The sequence below is a fragment of the Electrona antarctica genome (genome assembly GCF_951216825.1).
Source record: "Electrona antarctica genome assembly, chromosome: 1".
In the NCBI taxonomy this organism is placed as follows: Eukaryota; Metazoa; Chordata; class Actinopteri; order Myctophiformes; family Myctophidae; genus Electrona; species Electrona antarctica.
Window position 1 is genome coordinate 37,830,191 of NC_136806.1, and position 25,459 is coordinate 37,855,649.

The 25,459-nt window shown below is 43.3% G+C and overlaps 1 protein-coding gene across 4 annotated transcripts in view; it reads left to right on the forward strand.

The window, feature by feature from the left end:
- The first annotated feature begins 978 nt into the window (after window positions 1–978).
- The window catches only part of atp7a (ATPase copper transporting alpha), a 42,063-nt gene continuing 17,582 nt past the window's right edge, over window positions 979–25,459 (forward strand). Inside the window, exons 1-8 of one of the 4 annotated variants that reach the window (XM_079502761.1) lie at window positions 979–1,125; window positions 3,508–3,601; window positions 4,965–5,093; window positions 9,006–9,516; window positions 16,042–16,334; window positions 16,482–17,022; window positions 19,043–19,240; window positions 25,189–25,352. In XM_079502761.1, coding sequence (XP_079358887.1) covers window positions 4,971–5,093; window positions 9,006–9,516; window positions 16,042–16,334; window positions 16,482–17,022; window positions 19,043–19,240; window positions 25,189–25,352 — 1,830 coding nt within the window. In that variant the 5' untranslated portion in view covers window positions 979–1,125; window positions 3,508–3,601; window positions 4,965–4,970. Of the gene's footprint in view, window positions 1,126–2,656; window positions 2,714–3,038; window positions 3,103–3,327; window positions 3,602–4,964; window positions 5,094–9,005; window positions 9,517–16,041; window positions 16,335–16,481; window positions 17,023–19,042; window positions 19,241–25,188; window positions 25,353–25,459 lie in introns of those variants that run through there. The other 3 variants (XM_079502762.1, XM_079502760.1, XM_079502759.1) reach the window with 3 other exon arrangements.

The window sequence follows — 25,459 nt, forward strand, 5'->3', positions numbered from 1 at the left end:
AGCAGCTGGTGCAGAGTGGGAAGAAGCCTGGGCAGCATGTAGTGCTTCTGTGACTTAGCCTGGTTAATAAACCAGACCGAATCAGCCGTTGGCAAAAAAAAGTTGCCTACCAGCGGATTTCGGTCTGGCGAGGCTCAGTAGCACGCCTCTTTCCTACAATCGAGAACAGGTCGGACCAATCGGGACACGGTATGCAATATGGGCGGGCTTTGGTACAGTGACGTTCAATGCTTGAGACTTTTGACTGACAGTAGCTCTGACCAATTGCGTCAAAGAGAAAATGTTTGAACCCGCCCCCCGGGAAATGAAATCCAAGTGGAGCCAGCCCAGACTGATATACCGCGACAGTGTTGTGTGATATTAGTCTGGCTTATTAGCCAGGCTATCTGTGACTGCCAGCAGGGCAGTTTCTGTGGAGTGTGCCTTCTTGAATCCTGATTGGTTGGGATCCAGCAGGTTGTTCTGTGAGAGATGGAGAGAGAGTTCAATGCTTTTAGACAGAAATGAAAGGAGTGATACCGGTCTGTAGTTCTTGACATCTGAGGGGTCAAGGGTTGGTTTCTTGAGGAGTGGAGTTACTCCATAGAGTATATATATAATAGAGACTGAACTGGCGCGAAGCTCCGCCCCCCCAGCTATTCATGTCAGTGGAAGTTGCTCAGTGGCGTTTTGAAGCACCCGGAAGACTGCCGGAAGTACCGTCTCAGAACGTCTACTTCCGCATTTGACCACCAAATTTTGGTGGTCAAATGCGGAAGTGCAACCGAGCGCTCAATGTTAAAGCCCAGCTGCACGGGGTTCCTTATATATATACTCTATGGGTTTCCCGGTCATGAATCCACGGGTCCGCCTGTAGTCCCTCCTCCTACCACTAGGGAGGAGAGCTTCAACGTTGGAAAGTCTGCCTGCCCCCTTGAGTTACTCTGGCTGACTTGAGGGCAGATGGGACACAGCCTGAGGTTACTGAGGTGTTGATGATGGAGGTGATGAAGGGGAGCAGATCAGGTGCGATGATCTGGAAGATTGGAGACGGGAGAGGGTCGAGAGGACAGGTGGTAGGTCTAGTGGATGTCACTAGTTGTAGGACCTCGTCTGGGGAAAGAGGAGAGAAGGAGGACATGCATGGTAAGTTGGGGTTAGTGTAGCCGCAATTTGCAACTCTATATTTTTTGAGTGGTGTAAACCACTCCTACAACTGGCTTTTGTGTGCAGAAAAAAATGAGCATGGTTGCTATGTTCAAAATAATTTCTGACGTAATTAAATCACACCCGGGTGAACTGGATGACCGTAGCAACCATGGTCATTTTCTCTGCACAAAAAAAGCCAGTTGTGAAATCACATCCAGGTGTGATTTCATTACGTCAGATCAGAGCTGATCAGGCTATATAATACCTTACCTTATATAATACCTCACATCGGACAAAAACTCCAGCTGAATCAACTTCATGGTCACAAATCATCACATCAGAAGACGAGTCTACCTAGCCAAAGATCTTTAACGTCAGACATTAAGTCAGACCACAGCTGATCATGCTATATAAAACCTTACACCACTCAGTTCACACGGGTGTGATTTTTTTACAATGGGATGAATCTAGAGTTGAAATACCCTCCATTGACTCCCCACTCATCATATTGCGTTTGCGATCTGCTGGTCTTAAACGACGTTAAACTCACCAACATTGCAGCTGTAGTCCAAGCTTGAATTATCCTCTTTCAATCTGCCGAGCTTGTTTTTCATAAAATTCCACCGTAGACATGTTATGAGCTACTTTCTGTCCAAAAGTGATATTCCTTCCGTAATATTCAACCTACCGTAAAACAAGACGTGTGGGAGAGCGCTTGTTTAATAGAATCTTACCTGCGCAGGTAAGACACCCAAAGAAGAGGCCGACGCAGCGCGACGCCCCGTCACGCACGGCCTTCTATTAAACAAGCGCTCTCCCACACGTCTGGTTTTACGGTATGTTGAATATTACGGCAGGAATATCACTTATGGAATATTTTGGACAGAAAGTAGCTCATAACATGTCTACGGTGGATTTTTATGAAAAACAAGCTCGGCAGATTGAAAGAGCATAATTCAAGCTTGGACTACAGCTGCAATGTTGGTGAGTTTAACGTCGTTTAAGACCAGCAGATCGCAAACGCAATATGATGAGTGGGGAGTCAATGGAGGGTATTGCAACTCTATATTCATCCCATTGTAAAAAAAATATAGAGTTGCAAATTGCGGCTAGGGTTAGTGTTGGTTGAGTCAGATGCCACTTTATGGGGGAGGGGGGGAAAGGAGCTGCTGGGGGAGGGGGGGAAAGGAGCTGCTGATATCGTCAACCTTCTTCTCAAAGTAGTTGACAAAAACATCAGCAGTGAGGGATGCAGGTTGAGTGGGGGGAGGGGGCTTAAGGAGGGAGATAACGAGCAAGGTTGGATGTTGTGCTTAAGTTTCGTTTGAAATTCTGCATACTGTTAATACCTACTGTAGGAATTGCAGAATTTCACAACTCAATACAATACAAAAACTTACTGTGGACTACACACTTGTTTACAATAGGGTCCACCATTTTCAATTAATCACTTTCCCTTTTGGTTATTTAGGAATGACGAACCTAGTCTACTAGCACTGAAAACTGATAAACAGTGATACTTTCCGGGAAGCAACATCGTTCAGAGAATAACCCAGCTGTCACCTCATCGTCGATTGGATATACTGTATGTAGTCTGTCGGACTTTACTTGGAAATGTTTAGAATAAGCGGTTTATTGTGTTCCCCGAGGTGGGGTTTCACTTTTCTTATACATCTATTCAATATGATTATATTGCCATTTGATCATTTGAATTCCGTACAGTATATAGTAGTACGCGTAACCATATGCGCTTAACTGGTTAAACAAGGCTGACTTGCTGGTTTCTTGTGTGTGGGTGGGTGTGGGTTGGGGGCAACGGGGGGTCGCTCAGCCCCGCCTCCCGCTGTGCAAAGACGCACATACGCCTCCCAGGGCCACCCATAGAGTATATATATAGGGGCCACCACAGACAGAATCACTCGCACTCGGTGGAATAAAACAACAGTTGAAAGAAAGAACACCTTTTAATATCTGGTATGTGACTTGTGACTTGTATTGACTTTATTTCGGTTTTTTTTGGCCAATCATATGCGGTCAGTACTAGTCCTTTACAAATGTGTTATGTAACTATTTTATTTTCGTTAAATATAAATATATAACATTCTAAGAAAAATAGCTATTTCAATCTGGGTTTTATTTTTGACGTAGTGACCGGAAGTCATTGAGTTGTTGACGTTGGTTTACTTTATGCTTCTAGTGACTAGTCTGGTCTGGTAGGTGTTGTCGGCATGAAGACAACTAGGGAAGACGAGAGATGGCTAATTATGGATTTAAGTTAACTACCGTGTTTATTTGTTAATCTATTTTTTATTGTTGGAAAATACGTTTTAACGGTTTGTCAGTGTTTATGATGTCCGTTATGTTTATTTTTTATTCCAGCTTTAAAAGGAAGCTTTGGTGGGCTAATGTTAGCCTGTTAGCTTAACCTGACTACTACTGCAACGTAACCAGCAGAACTTCAAAACTATCTACGGTGAGAGTTATGGATAATTTGTATTAATTTTCAATCAATAACGTTTGTTTGTGGATTGATAACGTTATGTAACGCATGCATCTGGTATAGTTTGAACTGCCCTACTGTAACATTGCGTACCGGTAAATTAATGTGAAGAACTGTATGTCAGTATGTGCCATGAAAGTCATAACTAATTTATATTCTTTAATCAATGTTCATTGTTATGCTCAAATTGTAGATACATGAATTACACTATCTGAAAGACATCTAACCTTCCGTGCGGGTTAAAAAATAATACATGGTTAAAATAACATTTGTAGAAAAAACTAAAGGATATAGTTCAAAGCATGATAAAACCATAAAGTAAGTGTTATAAGTATGTATATAAACATAATTCGTTTCTGTGGGGTTTTAAGTACTTTGCTTCAGTTTAGATAAAACGTTGATGTCATTCTCGGTTACAAAATGATGAACAAAGGCGACACGCTTACAGAATCAGGGCTATAATTACGTTTCTAGAGTTTGAAAGGCACACATTAAAGTCCTTACATGTGTGTGCATATATATCAAATTATGATATAAATACTGCCTCCATTCCTTGACTTTTAAGTGACGGTTCGATTTATTACATTTATCTTATTTCTGGAATGATCTCTCTTTGAAGTTCTTCATAGCCTACTGTGAATTTGTCACGGCAGTGTTGTCAATTGTATTGACATGAAAAAGTAAAATACTAGTGCTTAAACTTTTATTAAGCAACAGTGGGCGATTATACAATCCTTGTCCATCGTTATGCATATAACAATCATATATTACTGAAACTAAGAGACTGACGCTAATCTGTGATGTCTTTGAAACCTTGTTGAACTTGCATTTTAAATTTTACATTAGGAGTAAGTGCTATTAATATTGAAGTACAAACAACTGAATCAGTGTGGTATGACTGTGTTACTTTACTTGTGTGGCCCTGCTGTTGTGTCAGGCTGCTTGCACTATGAATTGACAGACTATTGTTTACCATTACCTCGTTTCTATTTTCCCCTAATGTTGTGATTGTTTAAACAAATTGGTGTCTCAAGGCTTACAGAGAAGAGTAAGAGACTCTATTTTCTGTCTTTCTTCTTTTTTATGTATATGCCTGCCTTTTATTTGCACAATTGACTTGGCACTGCTGCTAATGAAAGATACAGAATATTTTAGACCTGCTTAATACGTGCACATTTTGAACTTTTGATCTTGTACCTGCACATTTTTTACACCGCCGTGTAAAGATAAGCAGAATAAGTCCTACCATTATTTCACTGCTTGTACTAATGTTTATATTGTAAGTGATTGGGTAAAACACTTCTTCATTCTCTGTTTTTCCTCTTTGCCCATTTAGCTAGTCATGATGACACAGAGAGTGAAGCTGTGCTCTGTGGTGTTGGATGTGGAGGGAATGACTTGTGGCTCCTGTGTCCAATCCATAGAGCAGTCTGTCAGACGTTTGCCTGGAGTCATACATATAAAGGTGATTGGCAATACTCTCCCCACTATTGTTTGTCTAAGATGTACTAATGAAATTTATGGTGCATTTATATAGTGCCTTTATCCAAGGTGCTTTACATAGATTGTGCATTACATTCACCCATTCACACACATTCATACACCGATGGCGGAGGAAACCATGAAAGGCACCAACCAACACATCGGGATCAATTAGGGGTTCAGAGTCTTGCTCAAGGACACTTCGACACTAACTCTGGGGGAGCCCGGGTTTGAACTGGGAACCTTGTGGTTGCCATTCATCCGGCCACTCTACCTCTGAGCCACTGTCGCCCCCCCCCTACTACTTGCAATAATTCATAACGAATGAATTATTGCAAGTAGAATAGATATGCTTTTTTTTAAAGCATAGAAGTTATATTTGTGTTTGGTTTAATATCTTTAAATGTGGCTTAATTTGGGACAGTTGAATAATTGTAAATGATTTGCTTCCCCACGCATCACTAGCATCAATTGTTGTATTGTTTGTAGATGATGTGTGTGGGTGGGCTTGTGAGCTAGAAGTACAGTATGTGCATCTGAGTGAGTGTAGTCTAATATGTGTATTGTTGTATGGTTGAGTGCTGTAGACGGTTATTGTCTCTTCGTAACCACCATGAATTTCCCCCCAGTGGGGGATTAATAAAGTTTTATCATATCTGTAATATAAGAAACAGACAAAGCTCTACTTTAGCAACCATGGTGATGGTGTTCAGGTGTTACTGCACACATAATGGATCTCTTTTATTTTAAGCAGATGCAATGTTTACAATTTAGACCCAGGGATCGACATTTTAAAATTGCCTGCTGGCTTGGAAGCACTATTTAAACACTCTGGGCCAGCAATACACACATTGTACTTGCCCTGTTGCCCACTCTGGCCAGTTTTTCAGGAAATGCTGACTTGGGGCACCTAGGCTGGTAATCCAATATTCCGCTAGGCTGGTAAAGTTCGAGTCCCGATCCTGACGAACTTTGCTGAATGTCTTCCCCCACACATCTCTCTCCCATTTCCTGTCAACCTACTGTGATCTATCAATAAAGGCAAAAATCCCACCAAAGTCAAAGTCAGGAAATGCTGACTTGTGACTCTTATGAAAGTAAGAGTCACAAGTAGCTTATGTCACCAGTTCCTGAAAGAGTATGACCTTTTATAACATCTAGTAAGATTTCAAATCAACTGCTACAAAATAGGATGTAAAATTCCAGTGTCAGTGTGTCCTCAATGTTGTTTTAAAGTAAATGTGAGAATATTTTAACCACATTATTAACACCGTCCTCTCTATAGCTCTATAGCTTATAGATCGGCCATGTCTTCCTACTTGTCGTATGGTGAAGACTATAGGGCTTATGTGGTTAAAGGAGAATTCCATACTAAAAGGCTTTCTTACCTTTCTTTGTAGTTGTTACGTCCCCACCAAAGAGGTCCAGGTGTTATTTTGTGCAAAAGCTCCTTATTGGCTATTTCCCCTACCATAAGCCCTAAATGAATTGCATTGAATTGAATGGGAATTGAATGGGGCTATGGGGTGTTGTGCTAATTCGCTTATTTCCATCGCTCAAATTTGTTTTTTTTGTATATATCCTCTCTTCATAATGTAAATAATATCCCAAGCGGCACACTTTACTACTTATTTCGATGGAAATAAGCGAATTAGCACAACACCCCATAGCCCCATTCAATTCCCATTCAATGGAATTCATTGAGGGCTTATGGTAGGGGAAATAGCCAATAAGGAGTTTTTGCACAAAAAACACCTGGACCTCTTTGGTGGGGACATAACGACTACAAAGAAAGGTAAAAAAGCCTTCTAGCATGGAATTCTCCTTTAAGTTCTCAGAAGGTTGTTTTCAATCTATTTGGTTCTGGAAAGGTCCTTCCTTTTCTTTTCTGGGGACAGTCAGGTTTAATTTTTCTCAGACTCATTCCCTCTGGGGAAGGCTAGTCTAATTGATGGTACACAGTCATCCATGTAGCTGCCTGAGAGAGATCCCAGATTGAAATCAATGCGACCTGGCCTTTCCATCATGGTGTATTTCACCCCCAGGCAGGGGTCAAATGAGAAGATAACGCAATAGTGTGATCCTGGCAGAGCTCTGCCCTTTGCAGATCTCTGTTCCAGCAGATCAATAGGCAGCCTGCATGCACAAGCAAACATTGTTAGGGTTCCTTAAAATAGTCATTGCCCCCATTATGTGCATTGTTATTGTATGTGATGTGACTTGGAAGGAGAGAATTGATTTCTGTTTGGACAGTTTTCCCTTTTTCTACCAGCCCCCCCTCCCTCACACACACACACACACACACACACACGCACACGCTGTGGTTTGTAACTGGTGGCTCAATCAGGTGACCCTCGTGAGTATCACATGTTCACATGTTTCCTGCTTTACTGGGAAGAATGAGTGTAGAACTGTAGATGGAAGTGGAGCAGGATGTGACCTTTTGCAAGGCAGATGAACTCGGTCACCCCTTATTGTACAGACCCTCTGGTCTGGGGACAACGCTCCACACGTCCCAAACTCTTCTCCCTTCTGGCTCCAAAATTATGGAATGTACTTCCCATTGTAGGCCAATAGTACTTGCCCTAGCCTTGATGATGATTGATAATATATCTGCATCGTTTCATTATATAGATATTCCACTGTTACGTTCTTTGCTTACGTATGATTCATCTTAACTACTTTGTATGTATATGATGTATTGCCATGCTTTTTGTTCTTGCTTAATGTAAGTCTCTCCGGATTAAGAGTGTCTGCTAAATGCCTAAATTGTAATTGTTAACGGGACAGCTTTATGTGTGCATATCACACTGGTAGCTGATAACGTGCCCCATGTTTCCTTTTGTCTGATAACCTGGGGTATGCATGGTTTCTCTGATTTCAGCCAGGTGTCTGATCTAGCATAAACAGAGCAGTAGACTGACCTTGATCAATTAGTTTTAGACGTCCATTTAGGTAATGATACATCTAGTGGTTATTATGGTGATGTTGCAGTGTCAGTGGTCTAGTTCTAGCTGATAAAATATTAAATGTTATTGTCTCCACCAGGCAGAAGGCATGGGGAGAGAGTATGTTTTTCACTCCGTCCGTGTGTCCGTCCGTCTGTGTACAGCTAATCTCCGGCACCGTTAACCCGGTCGATGCCAAATTTTGCACACACACTCTCTGGATGCCAAGATGGACATCTGCCCCAAATTTTCCAGAACGGCCTGTTATAGTGCCACCAGGAGGCCAACTTTTGAAAAACACGTTTTTTGATATTACTCTTCCAGATTATGTCCAAAACTCCCGCAAATCGTTACACACTATTTCTATAGTCATGTGTTCAAGCCAGATCTTTCTGATATTTCATATTCCATGCTAATTCGCTAACATTGGCTTTAGAAGTTGTCAGGATTGGCCAGTTTGGAACAAAAAGCCTCAAATCATGAACGCAGCGTGCAATTTACGTGAAATCTTTCACGGACTTTCCTACTAGGCTGAGGAATATATCCTACACTTTTCACATTGACCTATATCCCACACTTTTCACATTGGCCTGTTATAGCGCCACCAACAGGTGGATTTTTGCAAAACACAATTTTGGAACAAAATGCCTCAAATCATCCAATTGCCATCCAAGGCGTAAGAAGAAATGGCACCCTTTTCACATTGGCCTATTCTAGTGCCACCAGGAGGCCACAACGAGACCTGTGCCCTGAGGGGCTCTTTATGTAGTCTGATGGTGTATAGCTGTGTGTTGCAGAGAACTTACTTGACCCTTTCTTAAAGTCTTTTTTTGTGGCATCCACAGTGACAACAATCTGTATGGTTCTAGCAAAAATGATTATCTTACTTACATGGTAGTAAAAATACTTTTGTATAAATTTGTGTTTTTTTTATATCTTTGTCGTAGGTGTCTTTAGAGTTGAAGAATGCAACCGTCATATTTGACCTCGGCTTACAGAGCCCAGAGTCCCTGTCGGAGGCCATTGATGACATGGGCTTTGAATGCAGCCTATCAGAGTCCACCTCGGCCACGCCAGTCGCCACAGACACCCGGTCGCTTCCCACAGCAGGCCTAACCGCTGAAGGCCAACAGGAAGCCGTGAGCAGGCTGTGCCAGGTTCAGGGAGTCCTCGACGTCAGTGAGAACCAGGACCTGAGGGCGCTCTGTGTCACATTTGTCCCCTCCTTGACGTCTGAACTGCAGCTGGGAGAGGTGGTTGCCGGTGTGGGGAAGACTTCGGACGTCCCTATGGATGGCGTCGCCTCCCAGAAAGCCCAAACGTCAGCCTCGTCTCCCAGCACAGCAGGAGGAGGGGCATCGCTGTTGAAGCTGCGCATCGAGGGAATGACCTGCCACTCCTGCACCACTACCATTGAGGGGAGGATCGGAAAGCTGAAAGGAGTTCAGAAGATCAGAGGTGTGGTCGTCTGTTTCATAAAGATTGTGGATTAAAGTTCTCAGTCACCACAGATTTCAGTAATTAGATTTCAAACTAGCAATACAAATTATAATAATAATAATAATAAACCTTTATTTATATAGCACCTTTCAAAACGAGGTTACAAAGTGCTTTACAAAAAATAAAATAAGAACAAATGCAGTGCACACCAAAAACAACAGTTTACAATAAAAAATAAAAATGAAGAACAGGCAATGTACAGAAGTGCAGTAGGACATAAGAACAATAGGGAATGTTTAGAAAACGTTTAGGTGTTAAAAGCAGCTTTATAAAAGTGAGTTTTTAGGAGGGATTTAAAGCGGGGGACAGATTTTGCAAGCCTTATCTCGAGGGGGAGGGCATTCCAGAGAGTTGGGGCTCTGAGTGCAAAGGCCCGGTCACCTTTTGTTTTTAGCTTAGATGTTGGGACCTCTAAGAGCGCCTTTTCTTTTTTTTCAATTTACGTTTTATTGAATTTTAATCAAACATACATGACAACGAAACGACTGACAATTGACAATACATACAACCGAAAACAAAACAAGACAATATACGAACAATACACACAAGGGGAGATGTCTGCCTCTCTTCTCGATCGATGATCATTCATAATACATAAGTACCTCAAACAGGTGCATATACAGGTTAAACAGGTCTAACCGAAACTACACAAAACTAAGAGCGCCTTTTCTGAGGACCTTAAGGTGCGCTGTGGGATATAGGGCTTAAGTAGGTCAGATATGTAGGATGGGCCCAGATCAGAAATGGCCTTAAAAGTTAAAAGTAGAATTTTAAAATCTATTCTAAAAGTGATTGGGAGCCAGTGCAGGGATGCCAGGATTGGTGAGATGTGGTCGTATTTTCGTGTACCGGTCAGGACTCGGGCTGCAGCATTTTGAACTAGTTGTAAGCGTTGGATGGATTTATTGGAGAGACAGGAGTACAGGGAGTTGCAATAATCGAGACGTGAATAAATTAATGCGTGGATTACTTTCGTTAAATCAGGGGTGGATAGGAAGGGCTTGATTTTGACAATATTTCTAAGGTGAAAAAATTATAATTGAATGACCTTTTTTACATGGCCTTCAAAATTGAGGTCGGGGTCAAGGATAACACCAAGGTTCCTCACGGAAGGCTTTACATTTGGGGTAAGAGAGGCCGGTTTGGCTCTTTCTTGGGGTGGACCAAAAATGAGAACCTCGGATTTAGAGTTGTTTAGTTGTAGAAAATTGATTGACATCCAGTTCTTTATGTCTGCGAGGCATGCGTGGAGTTTTTGTATACTGGAGGGGTCTTTAGGATTGATGGGGAGATACAATTGGGTGTCGTCGGCATAGAAGTGAAATTGAATGTTATGGCTGCGGATGTCGCCAAGGGGGAGCATGTATAATGAAAAGAGGATGGGGCCTAGGATGGAGCCTTGGGGGACACCGCAGTGTAGGGGGGCTAGAGATGAGGTTGCTTCACCAATCCCGATGGAAAAGTGTCTGCCAGTGAGGTACGATTTAAACCACTCCAGGGCGGTACCTGATATGCCCACACAGTATTCCAGCTGCTATGCAGAGCACGGAAACCTGACTGGAATTTCTCAAAAAGGCAGTTTCCACTCAGATGGTTCACGAGCTGAGTGAACACTACCCTTTCCAGAACCTTAGAGAGAAAGGGTAGTTTAGATATGGGTCGGTAATTGCTCAGGGAGGAGGGGTCAAGGTTTGTCTTTTTGAGCAAGGGGGAGACAAGCGCAGTCTTAAAAAGGGCAGGAACTGATCCAGAGGATAAGGAGCTGTTTACAATAGACAAAATATGGGGACTGACAGTGGATAAGATCTCCTTCAGGAGCCTGGTGGGAATGGGATCCAGGGGACAGGAGGTGGACTTCATGTGGGCTATTGTGTTCTGGAGGGTTGAGAGGGATATCTGTTTAAATTAACAAAAGGAGGGTTTGGGGGAGCTAGAGGCTACATCTGGGCCCGGGGGGGGAGGCAGAGGATTAGAATACATGTCAGAAGCATCTTCCATAAACCCTAATGGTATTGGATAATACCTGTACAAAAATAATAATACCAAAACATCATAATTGTTTCCTAAACAATTTGTTTAGAGCACTGGTGTGTCCCTTTCACACGGTTGCATAAATCGTAGATTGGGATTTGGCCTGAAAACCTTTCAATCGTAGGATTTTTCCCCCTTCATTGTAATCCATTTAAGCGGCACAGTGAAACATTAACGAGTCCTTCCCTGAGGTACTAGTAATGCATTTGGAAACATGTCTTCCTACAATACTGTACATGTGTCTTCATTCTGCATGTCACCGTGACCGCAGCATTGCCTGTGGGATTTGACTGTGACTCATGAAATCCTTTAATCTCATCCCTATGAGGAGTGACATGTTATTTATAGGGCTATTTGACTCTAGGGCTATTGAGTGTAGCACCACTATCATTGCACAGGTACTGGTTGTCCTAGATTTTTATTGCATGTACTTGTGTGAGGGGCCATGTTTTTTCAATTACTTTTAATAAAGAAATTAGATAAAATAAATGAAACAAGTAATTGAAAAGACACTACACACAATATCATTCACCAGAACAAAGGACGTGTGTTTTCAATTAGTTGAACGTGGTTAAAAATGAGAGAACCACAGAGGGCAAGGGGGTTATATATGAAGGGGGTGTGTCTAATCAAATTAATATATCTTTTAAATATTGAATAGAGCAACTTAAAAAGTGTCTGGGTTGCTCACACAACCTAGAGTAAACTTTCAAATTACTTCAGAGATAATGTTCAGTTGGCTTGAATATGATGCAGCTAAGAATGAGATGTACATTTGTTATATCTGTAGTCATATCTGTAGATCATTACAGAATATGCAGACAAGTAAGTTAAATATAGAAAAGATAACCTAGGACCCACATTATGCTCTAGGTGGGTTATGTACAGCAGTGTATAATGACATGTCATGTCAGCAATGACATGCCATCATACAATGTTGAAAATAGTCGATCCACAAGTTCACAGCATGAATGCAGCCTTTTCTGAGCGACACCGTCATAGGAAGAGGTATAAATCTGGTTCTGACGTGTACAGAAAGAATCAGTTCTGCTAAATCGGCCTTTATTATGTAACTCGGGCCTTCCCAAACATTTTTGGCCGTGCACCCCCTGTTACCCCCTGACCTAGCTGACGCACCCCCCCCAATGCCCGTTTGGAACCTTTGATGCTAATGCTGATAGCATTGGAGGACCAACCTTTTCCAAGGCCGACAGCAAATGTTCTCTTACCGCATACCTCAAAATAAAGCTTAATTCGTCCACTCCAATTTAATAATCTTTTGTTGATTTTACCATCTTCCATTCTGAAGATATTTATCTTTATGTAACACCTGGTTTTGTAGTAACGTGCTGTTCTTGAACAGAAAGCCGAGTTAGGGACCGTTTTATGTCAGACATTGACAGGCAGATATAAAAATGAACACAAAAAATATCCTATACATACTATACACCGAATGAATGCCCTGAATGTCTACTTTGATCCCATCTACCCTTCGTCGGTAATTGGCTTTTGAATGAGCTACAGAATGAGCATAGGGCTACGTATTGGCCCTATGCTCATACATATTCGATTTCGGGCTACGTTAGTACTGTTTGTTTATCTATTTTTTTATGATGATGATCATGACTGATCGGGCAGATGAAACGATGCAAAGACGCATTGTCATTATTTATCCATCTATGTACGTGTCTGTCACTGTATCGTTCCAACTCGGCTAGCCGAGTTCGCAGAGGGACGGTGGTGTTGCTGTGCCCCTCCAGTTCCACACCAGCGCGTATTTGCATTGTTTCATCTGACCGATGATCATCATCATCAAAAAATAACCGTCCACCGTCCCTCTGCGAACTCGGCTACAATCCATGAAGTTGTGATTCGTTTGTTAGTTTTCTTGTTTGTTCGTAGCATGCAGAAGGAAAGGAGACATGAATCTGACCGACTTTAGATCTGTTATGATGGTGCTGCAGGCAGTACATACATTTCCAGACCCTGCATTTAGTCTGTTTTAGGCTGCAGATTATTGTGGCTTGGGAATGTTTTCTTATTTCAAACATAGACGTGGGTCAGTTAGACATGACCAGTGTCCTGTGGGAGTCCCGTTTCAACACTCATTTCACTTGCCTTAATGTTCTTAATTAGTCATTGTTACTACAATGTCTTATCTCACAGGGCGCAGAATGTGTTCCTTTCCCCCCAATGCTAAACATTAAAGCATAAATTCAACTGACAAGGGTAACGGATGTCGGATGCGTATGTGAGCTTTATGGGACCAGGCTGCATTATAAGTTTGCATTTTGCACACAGGATAATGAACCTGTCTTTCTTTAGGTCAGGGTCATGATGGCTCATTAGAATTTGATTTGTATGTAAACTGTCAGGCATTTGACACCAGCCCATAGGTCCCTTTGTCTTGTGGTCTGTATGACATTGTAATGCTAAGCAACACTGAGAGTAGCCCAACATGTCTGCATTTGTTGTGCTTAATGGTGTTGAATGTTTTCTGGGGGTTTGAATGAGGTCAGTTTTGGTGGAGAGGGTTTGCATTCTATACTGTCCACACACCTGCCTTTCCAGTTTTAACCCCATGAACCCTGGCATCCCTATTCTGAGGTCAAACATTTGACAAAACAGCCGGGCTGGTAGATTGGTTATTTTCGATGAATATATTTAATGTAGAGTGAAAACGCGATTGTAAGCGAACATTTGGCGAAAACAGCATTGTGAGGTTGTAGATCAGATATTTTCGGAGAAGGTGTTTAGTGTCAAGTGAAAACAGGAGGGCCCCAGGTATAGGGCCCTGGGGGACTCCGGACAACTAAGTATAAAGGGGTTGAATGCATGCCTGGTGTAGGTCTGGACTGTGTAGGCAACACCAACATCAACCGGCATCTCTTTATCATTGGTACTAGAAACTCTGAGATAATTGGATCTATAGAAAGCCACAAGGTTTACTGTCATCAGGGAGGTTTGGGGCCATGCCCTTACCCCAGGACAATGCTTGGTGATAGCTGGAGATGTGAGGTCTGATTGAGCCACTTCTGTCCTGTTCGTCAGGGTTGTGTCTCTCTTCGTCTCTTTAGTGGGCTCCTCTTTCTGCCATGAAAGGCTCTATGTCTGAATGGCAGGGGACACGCGGCGGCACACTCAGACCTATATTTAAAGTCATACCCCCTCTGCCAGTTAATTAGCAGACATATTATTATTGTTGTTGTTGTTATTATTATTATTGTGCGTCCATTATTGTGCGTCCATGGGAGCCGCCATGTTCCGACAGACACTACACACAAGACCCCCTCCCCTGAAACAAACAGGAGGAGAGGTGGAGGCAAGCCGATCGGATGTTATGCAGTGTGATTCTGTTTACTGGAGTTGTATGTACGCTCGCATGGGCGCTGCCATTACGGTTACAGAGACTATTCTACGCAATGCGCCCCTCCCGTCCGGTTTTCAGGAAGGGAGGGGGAGAGGCATTTTTTTTCTTTTGGATCACGTGACCGGAGTGTTGTGGGATGAATTGGGGCTGCTTGATCTATTGTCCGGGTGTGTAGAAAGGCCATTGAAAGTAATCAATAAAAACATGCGCTAAACAGAGATCTACGTGTCCTGCATCGGACCGTTGGGATTCGAACCACGTAGAAAACCGGTTCCCGCATTTGGGGTGTTAAGATCAGTTATTTAGTTATTAAAACATTTATTATTGTGCATTGTCATTATTGCACATAGCCAAAATGCATTAATAATATTAGGCCTGCATTCCTTTCAGTTTCATTTTAGGTTGAGAGCGACACACACACACACACACACACACACACACACACACACACACACACAATCAAGACCGAAGCATTTGCAGCTGGCTGGTGTTGTTAATTACCTGGCTTGCGCTGCGCAGCTTTTCATTATAGTGCTGGTTAACACAGCCTACTAAAAACTAATTCTACACCCTGTGGATTTTACTTTGCGAAGCGTGGACAGATGATGGACAATGTGAGTTGGCTTCATGTCTTGTCTTGAGTTGAAACTGTAACGCTGGATGTGTGAGGGAACTTGGAAAGGGGGGGCTGTGGGGAGGAATGTCACTACACAGAGAGAGAGAGACTGAGCTGCTGAGTGCTGCTGCTCTCCCGTCTCGAGTCACGCAGGGGTGCGCACCACAGTTTGGGATGTAACTGATTAACTGAAATATGCTGTGTTTTATGGCAGCGCAATCCCAATATCAGTACAGTGGCCAACACCTAACATTCTATCTCTGCGCAGTGACAGCTAGTTGTAGTTGGCATAACGATGCAATGTGTTGTGAGCTTTTAGAACTACATTTCTTTAGGTACAGTAAATTGATAGTATCGTCACAATATTGAAGTACAGTATTTTGTCTGCATCGCCCAGCTCAACTGTAAACTTCTTATTGTTGTACTAGTCATGTATAATTCATCTTCATCTTTCTTGTGTACATAGTTGCTTTAGAGTCTCAGGAAGCTACCGTCGTCTACCTGCCTTACCTCACCACCACCCAGACCATCGTCGACCAGATCGCCGTTGCCGGCTTCAAGGCCACCGTCAAGTCCAAGTCCCGCCCCATGCAGCTGTCCCCCTCCGAGCTGGAACGATTGGTCAGCTCTCAGCGGTCGCCGGTCGTCTCTTCCACGAGCGAGACGTCGGAAGAAGAGATGGAGATGTTCACGGACTCAGCCGTTTCTACACTCAGGGTGACGGGCATGCACTGCCGCTCCTGTGTGGTCAACATCCAGGTAGAGCTTTTTGTGATTGTCGTACAATGTGTCACGCATTACCTATTTCTGCTGCTAAAATGATGAAAGCAAAAACTTTCAAAAAAAAAATCATTATGAATCTATTAAATCAATTACTTTGATTAACTGTTGCACCCCTACATGCAGGACAACGTGGCAACGCTGCCGGGCGTCTCCTCTGTGGTCGTCTCTCTGGAGAAGGAAATGGCGTCCATCTGCCACGACCCCCAGAAGATCACCGTGCCTCAGCTTCAGCAGGCCATCGATGCACTCCCACCGGGGAACTTCAAGAGCCTGCCCTGGGAGTCCCAGGCTCCTAGTGTCCCCGCTGAGTCCACAACGTCACCCTCCTCCCCACTTCTGTCTCCGCAGGTAGCCCCCCAGGCCCAACTCCCAGCTCCTCAGAGCCCGCCCCTGGTGGCTGTGGCCCCCAAGGTCCAACTCACCGCCCCCCAGCCCTGTTTCAACCAGCCCCTGGTGGCTGTAGCTCATGTCCACATCGAGGGAATGACCTGCAACTCGTGCGTCCAGTCCATCGAGGGCATGATCTCTCAGAGGAGCGGGGTGAGGTCGGCCCAGGTGTCTCTGGCCAATCACAAAGGGACATTTGAGTACGACCCTCTACTCACCACCCCAGAGGAGTTGAGAGAAGCCATAGAGGACATGGGCTTTGATGCCTTCTTGCCTGGTGAGGAAATGGAAAGCTTAATTTATCAACCTGTAGAGCCCGACCGGTGCCAGATCAAAAAGTGCAAACCTTTCTAATCAATTTGAAAAACTTAGAATTGGTTAAAGTTTCTATTTGAAAATATTTAATTAATAATCACTCAATTAAATAGGAATAAACACAAATATACATACACTTAATTCTATTTAATTTTATCATTTAAGTCATACTCAAAATATTCCAAATCACTGATCTACACAACAAATTGTGAGCTTGTGCATCTATTTTTTTTACATTTTCTGAAAACTTGAAAGTGGATACAAATAAGCAGACAGCAGACCAGCTCCATAATTGCCACTGTCTTTGTCGTGAAAAAGGTAGATAGTGGCCGATTAGCCAGACTGATATAACGGTTGGCCTCTAATAGCTACTTTCTGTCACAAATCACAATACTATAGAAACAAGAACAGGTTTATTGTACAGACAGCGTTTTAGCCTACGTCCTAGTTGACTAAAGAAAGGAATTTAAAGAACGCATTTCATCTTAGCAACTCAGCTGGAGTGGAGGAACCAGTCCCACTCTAATTACCCCCATGTGTCAGCCTGCCATTAACCACTTAAACCACAGCACTGCGACGTGCTGTGAGCTTGTTGATTGGCTACTTTTTTAAAAAGTTTATCCCCACAATCGGGGAAAACAAAAAAATATGCCATATGGTTTTCAGGTACAGTAGAGTGTATCACATTGTATTGGTGGAGAACACTAATACAAACATGGTTCTATTGTTCTGCAGCCAAGATAGAACACAACTCACACAGAAGTGACTGAGTGCAGACTGGAGATTTGTATTTTGTGTGATACAGTTGCAGTAAAAGCCAGATCTGATTTCATGTTTATCCAAGAGGCATTTTAATATCATGTGTGACTGTAATAGCCTGGCTAATAAGCCAGACCGAATCAGCCGTTGGCAAAAAAAATAATTGCCTGCCTGGAGAGGCTCAATTGTACGCCCATTTCCTACACCAGAGAACTGGTGTGGCCAATCGGGACACGGTATGCAATATGGGCCGGCTTTGGTACAGTGACGTTCAATGCTTGAGACCTTTGACTGACAGTAGCTCTGACCAATTGCGTCAAAGAGAAAATGTTTGAACCCGCCCCCCAGGAAACAAGATCCATACACAGCATCTCCAGACTCAAATACCACACGACAGTGTGATTTGAGTCTGGCTTATTAGCCAGGCTATGACTGTAACCCATCTGAATAATCTGGAACACAGTCTGGATAGAGAAAGTGTACAGTATGTTGATGCCAGCAGAGTGTAAACGAGACTGTTGAAACGTCCATCACATTTAGTTTCTCATAGTGGGGGAATGGCTGGCCTCCAAACAATGAAAGATTTACCAAAACAGAAGCTCCTGCATTAAACCATTTATCTATGAAGCAGTGCAATGTTCATCCAGCATCTTAACCACATTCAACCTGGTGTCCCTATTGGGCGTGTCAAACCCATTCTGGGCGGGAACCTCTTTTGGTGTTTTACCCCCTCAGGCCGGGAACCCATTTTGGGGTTCTGTACAGTATGTACAGTATTCAAAAAATGTAAAACTTTGATGCTGCTATATAAATATTTGAACTTTTTCAGAAAACTTAGGTCAGGCTTTAGAAGTCCTTTTTAGAATCGGCCTCAGGCCTAAATGGGTTAAAGGTGAAAATCTACAAATTGTCATGTTATGAACTAGTAGATCTGATCAGCTTTTTTCACTATTTGGCATATGAAGAACTATACATTGGGGCTTAAGTGGTTACAAAAGAGATTAACACTAAAACAGCTTGTCGAAACTTCTAGATTTGTTCACCAATCTTTTTTGTGTTCTTTGCTGGTGCTGGCTGAACTTTGCACTGCTTAACAATAGCTTTAATAAATGGTTTTGTTGCTGAATTTGTCATGCTTCCATTTTTGGTTTTTCTCACAATGCAACTGTTGCATGTTTGAGTGGAGTTGATTCTAACTCCCAGGATGTTTTCGCCATGTACAGAGACCAACTCCCTGCTGCCTGCACCAAAAAGTAGCTTAGTGTCATCGAGTCCTTCGGCACCTGTGAAGGAACCAGAGCTGGACAGCGACCCGGAGAAAAGTCCTGCCAGCAGCCATTTGAAATGCTTCATTCAGATAGGAGGCATGACCTGCGCCTCCTGTGTCGCCAACATCGAACGCAACCTAAAAAATGAAGCCGGTGGGTGAACCATTTTTTTTACTTTGTATTATTAAACCCATTGTAAAGTACTTAGTGCAGTACCCATTATTATTGTCCTTGTTTGCCAGTCTATAACATTAATCCTAAATTGGCATAAAATCAGGAGTCAACATTATAAATGGATCCATGGACCAGAGGACATTTCGAAACTGTCCGGGCCAGAAGAACACACCTGGCACTTGCCTGTATGGTCATCTAATTTTAACAACATTCCCTGCGTTACTGGTGTTTTATAATGACTTTTGTGAAAAACAAGTGGACAAAAGAAAGTTTCAACCACAATGTAAACCGTTGGCTTGAATATGATGCTGCAAAATATTATGTGTTTTGTCAGATCTGTAGATCAATGACAACATATGCAGACATGCAAGTTAAATAGATGAACGATCACGTGTAGTCGTGTACTCCTTAGGGTAATGTCACAGCAGTCTATGATAAAGACTTGTCATGTCAGCAATGACTTGCCATCATACAACAGTGAAAATTGACACAAATGTCACTGTGACCATGGGCCATAAACACATGCTGGGCTATCAGTACAGAGCCAACACCTAACATTATCTCCTGACAGTGAAGAAAGTGTATTATAAAAAATACCACTAGATAATTCCGATCAGAACGGGGTACCTTTTAGAATGATCATGATGTAATTCTTTTATTAGTAATCGAATAATGAGCACTTGTCTTTACAGCAACTGGCTTGTAGTTATGGTAGTTACAGTACATTTTCTTATTTACACATGATGTGAAATCGGCCCAGATTTCTTTCTATATTACGGGAGTAAATTCTTGATGAATGTTCAGTGTGTCTCTTGAGACAGACGGATACATTTATTTGTGACCATAGGTCGCATTTACTATGAAAAACTGCATCTCCCGTCCGTTAGTTGACCATATATGGTCACGCCTTGTGACATCACGCCTCCATGGTCAGGCCTCGTGACATGTCACGCCACCATATATGGCCATCTCCATATATGAAGATCACAACACTGACCTCATCTAATCAAACAAATAATTTTTGCAACAGTGGATACAGTTTGTTTGGCCTCATAAACCCTGGATACTGGATAGCCATGCATACTAGATCTGCATATATGGAGCCGGCCAGCAACTCTACATCTGACCTCACTGACACCAGATTAATAGTTTAACTCCTGCTTCTTAACTGTGCCATATTAACACATTGTGTGCCCACACAACACTTTCAAAATAGTGACCCAGGGTGCCCGCTTTTTTCATTCATTTTTTTTGGACATGAAAAAAAAAAAAGACGTCCACAGACGTCTTTGGCACTGCATAGCGGTAATTCCCAGGACGTCTGTGGACGTCTTGGTCTCAAAATGTGTTAAGAATCTCTGTTGAAACCTGCATCTCCCATCCGTCCGTTTGTGACCCCACGCCTCCATATATGGTCATGCCTCGTGACATCACACCTCCATATTGACTCATCTCCCCGTCTGCCCCGGCTCACCACCACCTGACAACCCGTATCCGTTATATCGCCCCCTGCTGGCCGGGCGGACCTCCTACCACTAGTTTCGCCTTATTTTCACCCATCATTTGTATTTCTAGTAATACCCACACACAGTATTCAATCCCTGTTCAAATCGGCCAACGACCGCACTACAACACCAAATCCCACGGAACCAAGCTCAACAACCTAATTTATCCACCTTGCCCCCCCTACATTAATCCACCAAAAATAGCCCCTATCCAAATAAAAATCTCTCTTTTAAATATCAGATCACTCAACGAAAAGTCATTTCTCTGCAATAATTTCATCTCTTCAAATAATATTGACATTTTTTTGCTGACTGAGACGTGGATAAAAAAATGGTGATTTTAGTCTTCTTAACCAAGCTTCTCCCCCCAATTATTCCTACCTACAGAACACCCGGCCTTCCGGCCGTGGCGGCGGTGTTGCTGTTATCTTTAATACTAATCTCACCTGTACCCCCCCTTTCATTTGGTAATTTCTCCTCATTTGAGTACTTGGCATTCTCCATCAAGCACCAACCCACACTGTTTATCCTAGTTTACCGACCCCCACAATCCAATAGCTCCTTTATCACAGAATTCTCAGACCTGCTCTCCTTATCCATGCCCAAATACGACAGAGTGTCCTTGCTCGGCGATTTCAACGTCCACATTTGCTGCCCCAATAATTCCCTGGCAGGTGAATTTCGCAGCCTTACAGAATCGTTTGATTTTATAATTCACCCATCCGGCCCTACGCATAAAAAAGGCCACACGCTTGACCTTGTTTTGTCCTCTGGACTGAGCATTGTCGACCTGGAAACTAATGCCTCAGAATGGTCAGCCGTGACTGATCACTCCATTATTACCTTTAATATGATGGTAGCCCCACCCCCCAAAAAACTCCAGGCTCCCAGTCGCTCTCGTACTATCAACCCATCAACCTCTGCCAAATTCACTTCTGTGTTTAGGTCCTCTGTCTCCCCTCCTGCCCTTTCCCTCTCCACCGACAATCAACTCAATTATTTCAACAACATCTGTCTGACGACCTTAGATCTTGTCGCCCCATTCAAAACCCGTACCAGCACCACCACCACCATCTCACCCTGGCTCAATGACCACACTCGCACGCTTAAAAGAGAGCTCAGGAAAGCCATTCGGAAATGGAAGTGTTTTTTGAAATAATGAAAGATCTCATGAAATCTTATAATAACTCAGTTAAAGAGGCCAGAGCAAATTACTTTTCCACCCTTATTTCCAAGAACCTTCATAACTCCAGAACCCTTTTCAAAACAATTGAACTCTCTGTCGGCCCCCCCTCCAACCCCAACTTGCTTGCTTCCCCTGAAAGGTGCGAACAATTTTTACTATTTTTTTCCAGCAAAATTGATCTCATTAGATCCCAACTGGTCATCTCACAGTCTCCTCTGCCCCCCCCGGGCCCAGATGTAGCCTCTAGCTCCCCCAAACCCTCCTTTTGTTCATTTAAACAGATATCCATCTCAACCCTCCAGAACACAATAGCCCACATGAAGTCCACCTCCTGTCCCCTGGATCCCATTCCCACCAGGCTCCTGAAGGAGATCTTATCCACTGTCAGTCCCCATATTTTGTCTATTGTAAACAGCTCCTTATCCTCTGGATCAGTTCCTGCCCTTTTTAAGACTGCGCTTGTCTCCCCCTTGCTCAAAAAGACAAACCTTGACCCCTCCTCCCTGAGCAATTACCGACCCATATCTAAACTACCCTTTCTCTCTAAGGTTCTGGAAAGGGTAGTGTTCACTCAGCTCGTGAACCATCTGAGTGGAAACTGCCTTTTTGAGAAATTCCAGTCAGGTTTCCGTGCTCTGCATAGCACGGAAACGGCTCTCCTGAAAGTGGTCAACGACCTTCTTATGGCCGCAGACTCAGGATATTGTTCTATCCTTGTCTTGCTGGACCTGACCACGGCCTTTGACACCATTGATCATGCGGTCCTTACCAGCCGGCTGGAATACTGTGTGGGCATATCAGGTACCGCCCTGGAGTGGTTTAAATCGTACCTCACTGGCAGACACTTTTCCATCGGGATTGGTGAAGCAACCTCATCTCTAGCCCCCCTACACTGCGGTGTCCCCCAAGGCTCATTATACATTATACATGCTCCCCCTTGGCGACATCATCCGCAGCCATAACATTCAATTTCACTTCTATGCCGACGACACCCAATTGTATCTCCCCATCAATCCTAAAGACCCCTCCAGTATACAAAAACTCCACGCATGCCTCGTAGACATAAAGAACTGGATGTCAATCAATTTTCTACAACTAAACGACTCTAAATCTGAGGTTCTCATTTTTGGTCCACCCCAAGAAAGAGCCATGTTAGCGCAAAACCTGGCCTCTCTTACCCCAAATGTAAAGCCTTCCGTGAGGAACCTTGGTGTTATCCTTGACCCCGACCTCAATTTTGAAGGCCATGTAAAAAAGGTCATTCAATTATCATTTTTTCACCTTAGAAATATTGTCAAAATCAATCCCTTCCTATCCACCCCTGATTTAACGAAAGTAATCCACGCATTAATTTATTCACGTCTCGATTATTACAACTCCCTGTACTCCTTTCTCTCCAATAAATCCATCCACTAGTTCAAAATGCTGCAGCCCGAGTCCTGACCGGTACACGGAAATACGACCACATCTCACCAATCCTGGCATCCCTGCACTGGCTCCCAATCACTTTTAGAATAGATTTTAAAATTCTACACTTAACTTTTAAGGCCATTTCTGATCTGGGCCCATCCTACATATCTGACCTACTTAAGCCCTATATCCCACAGCGCACCTTAAGGTCCTCAGAAAAGGCGCTCTTAGTGGTCCCAACATCTAAGCTAAAAACAAAAGGTGACCGGGCCTTTGCACTCAGAGCCCCAACTCTCTGGAATGCCCTCCCCCTCGAGATAAGGCTTGCAAAATCTGTCCCCCGCTTTAAATCCCTCCTAAAAACTCACTTTTATAAAGCTGCTTTTAACACCTAAACGTTTTCTAAACATTCCCTATTGTTCTTATGTCCTACTGCACTTCTGTACATTGCCTGTTCTTCATTTTTTATTGTTGTTTTTGGTGTGCACTGCATTTGTTCTTATTTTATTTTTTGTAAAGCACTTTATAACCTCGTTTTGAAAGGTGCTATATAAATAAAGGTTTATTATTATTATTATTATTATATATATGGTCATGCCTCGTGACATCACACCTCCATATATGGTCACGCCTCGTGACATCACGCCTCGTGACACGTCACGTCACCATATATGAAAATCACAATACTGTCCTCATCTATCCATACATGGAGAAGACTGGATCATGACCTATCTGCATATATAGAGCCGGCCAGCAACTCTACATCTGACCTCAAACCCTTAGATCTCCATATATGGAGCTGACCTGTTCTGACATTCCATATGTTGATCTGACCTCATCAAACCCTGTACACTCAAGACACGCTCCATATATGGCCAGTACAGATTACAGAATTCATTCCATATATTGATCTGACCCCCCATACCAAAGCGCCAGCACTCACCCAGCAGTCTGCCGTCACCCAGGCGGATGCGTGCACGTGACCTCGCCCTCAGGGCGTCTTACTGGTATATCCTATATTAACTCATTTATTGCAGCTAGCTGTTAGCATAACAGTCCCAGGTGCCACCATATGCGTTCACTTTAAAAGTCAGTGTTTGCCCGCCGCCCACACACACTCGCTACACACACTCATCATTGGAACACGCACACACCGTTTACCTTTCGTCCGAAGCTTTTACATGGCGGGAGCGTCGCGGTACAAAGGCACAAATGACATCCGAAATTTGGATGGCAGAAGATCCACCAAGGACAGCTCTCCTGGAGTCCGACTTATGGACGTTTGAAAATCCTCCTTTCAACTGCTTTACACAGTGATTATATTTTCAATCCCATAGCTGGAGTGGTGGGGCGTTGCCATAGGAACCGGACCAATGTTAAAAGCTCCGGTGGGACTCAACCATTATATAGACGGAGTATACATTGGGGTCCGTATCTATACGGACCTGGGATATGAGGTCCCCTAGCGTCGGGATCCGTATATATACGGACATGGGAAAGAAAGAATAAAAAATTGCAATGTGGATGTCCCAATCAGGAGGATGCCACGTTTGTGTGTGCATGATCTCTTTTCTGGGTATGTCATAATCGGCGAACATTCCCTGAAAATAGCCGATCTACAAACGCGTTGCAACAAGGCACGTTGTGAGCTTATAGAGTTTTGGAGAAGAGATTTGGTGTAGAGGGGGAAAAAAGGAGGGAGCTAAGTACGGACTCCTGGGGGACTCCAGTCAACAAAGTATATGGGGTTTAAGTGGTTAATGCCTCACAGCATGCAAAGAAAATACATTTTGGCTTCATAACCTTAAATTGGTCCTGTTGTGCAGGTGTGTACTCTGTACTTGTGGCGCTTATGGCCAGTAAAGCGGAGGTGCGTTACAACCCAGATGTCATCGACCCGCTGAAGGTGGCCGAGTTTGTGAGAGAGCTAGGCTTCACCGCATCTGTCATGGAGAACTATGAGGGCTCTGATGGAAGTCTGGAACTAGTGGTGAGTGAACTATTTTTCTCTCACGTCAAACTCTGCATGTGCCAATTCTGGTTTTATTTTTATCTTTAGAAAATGGCAGCACACTTTGACCATGATAATTTAGCTTT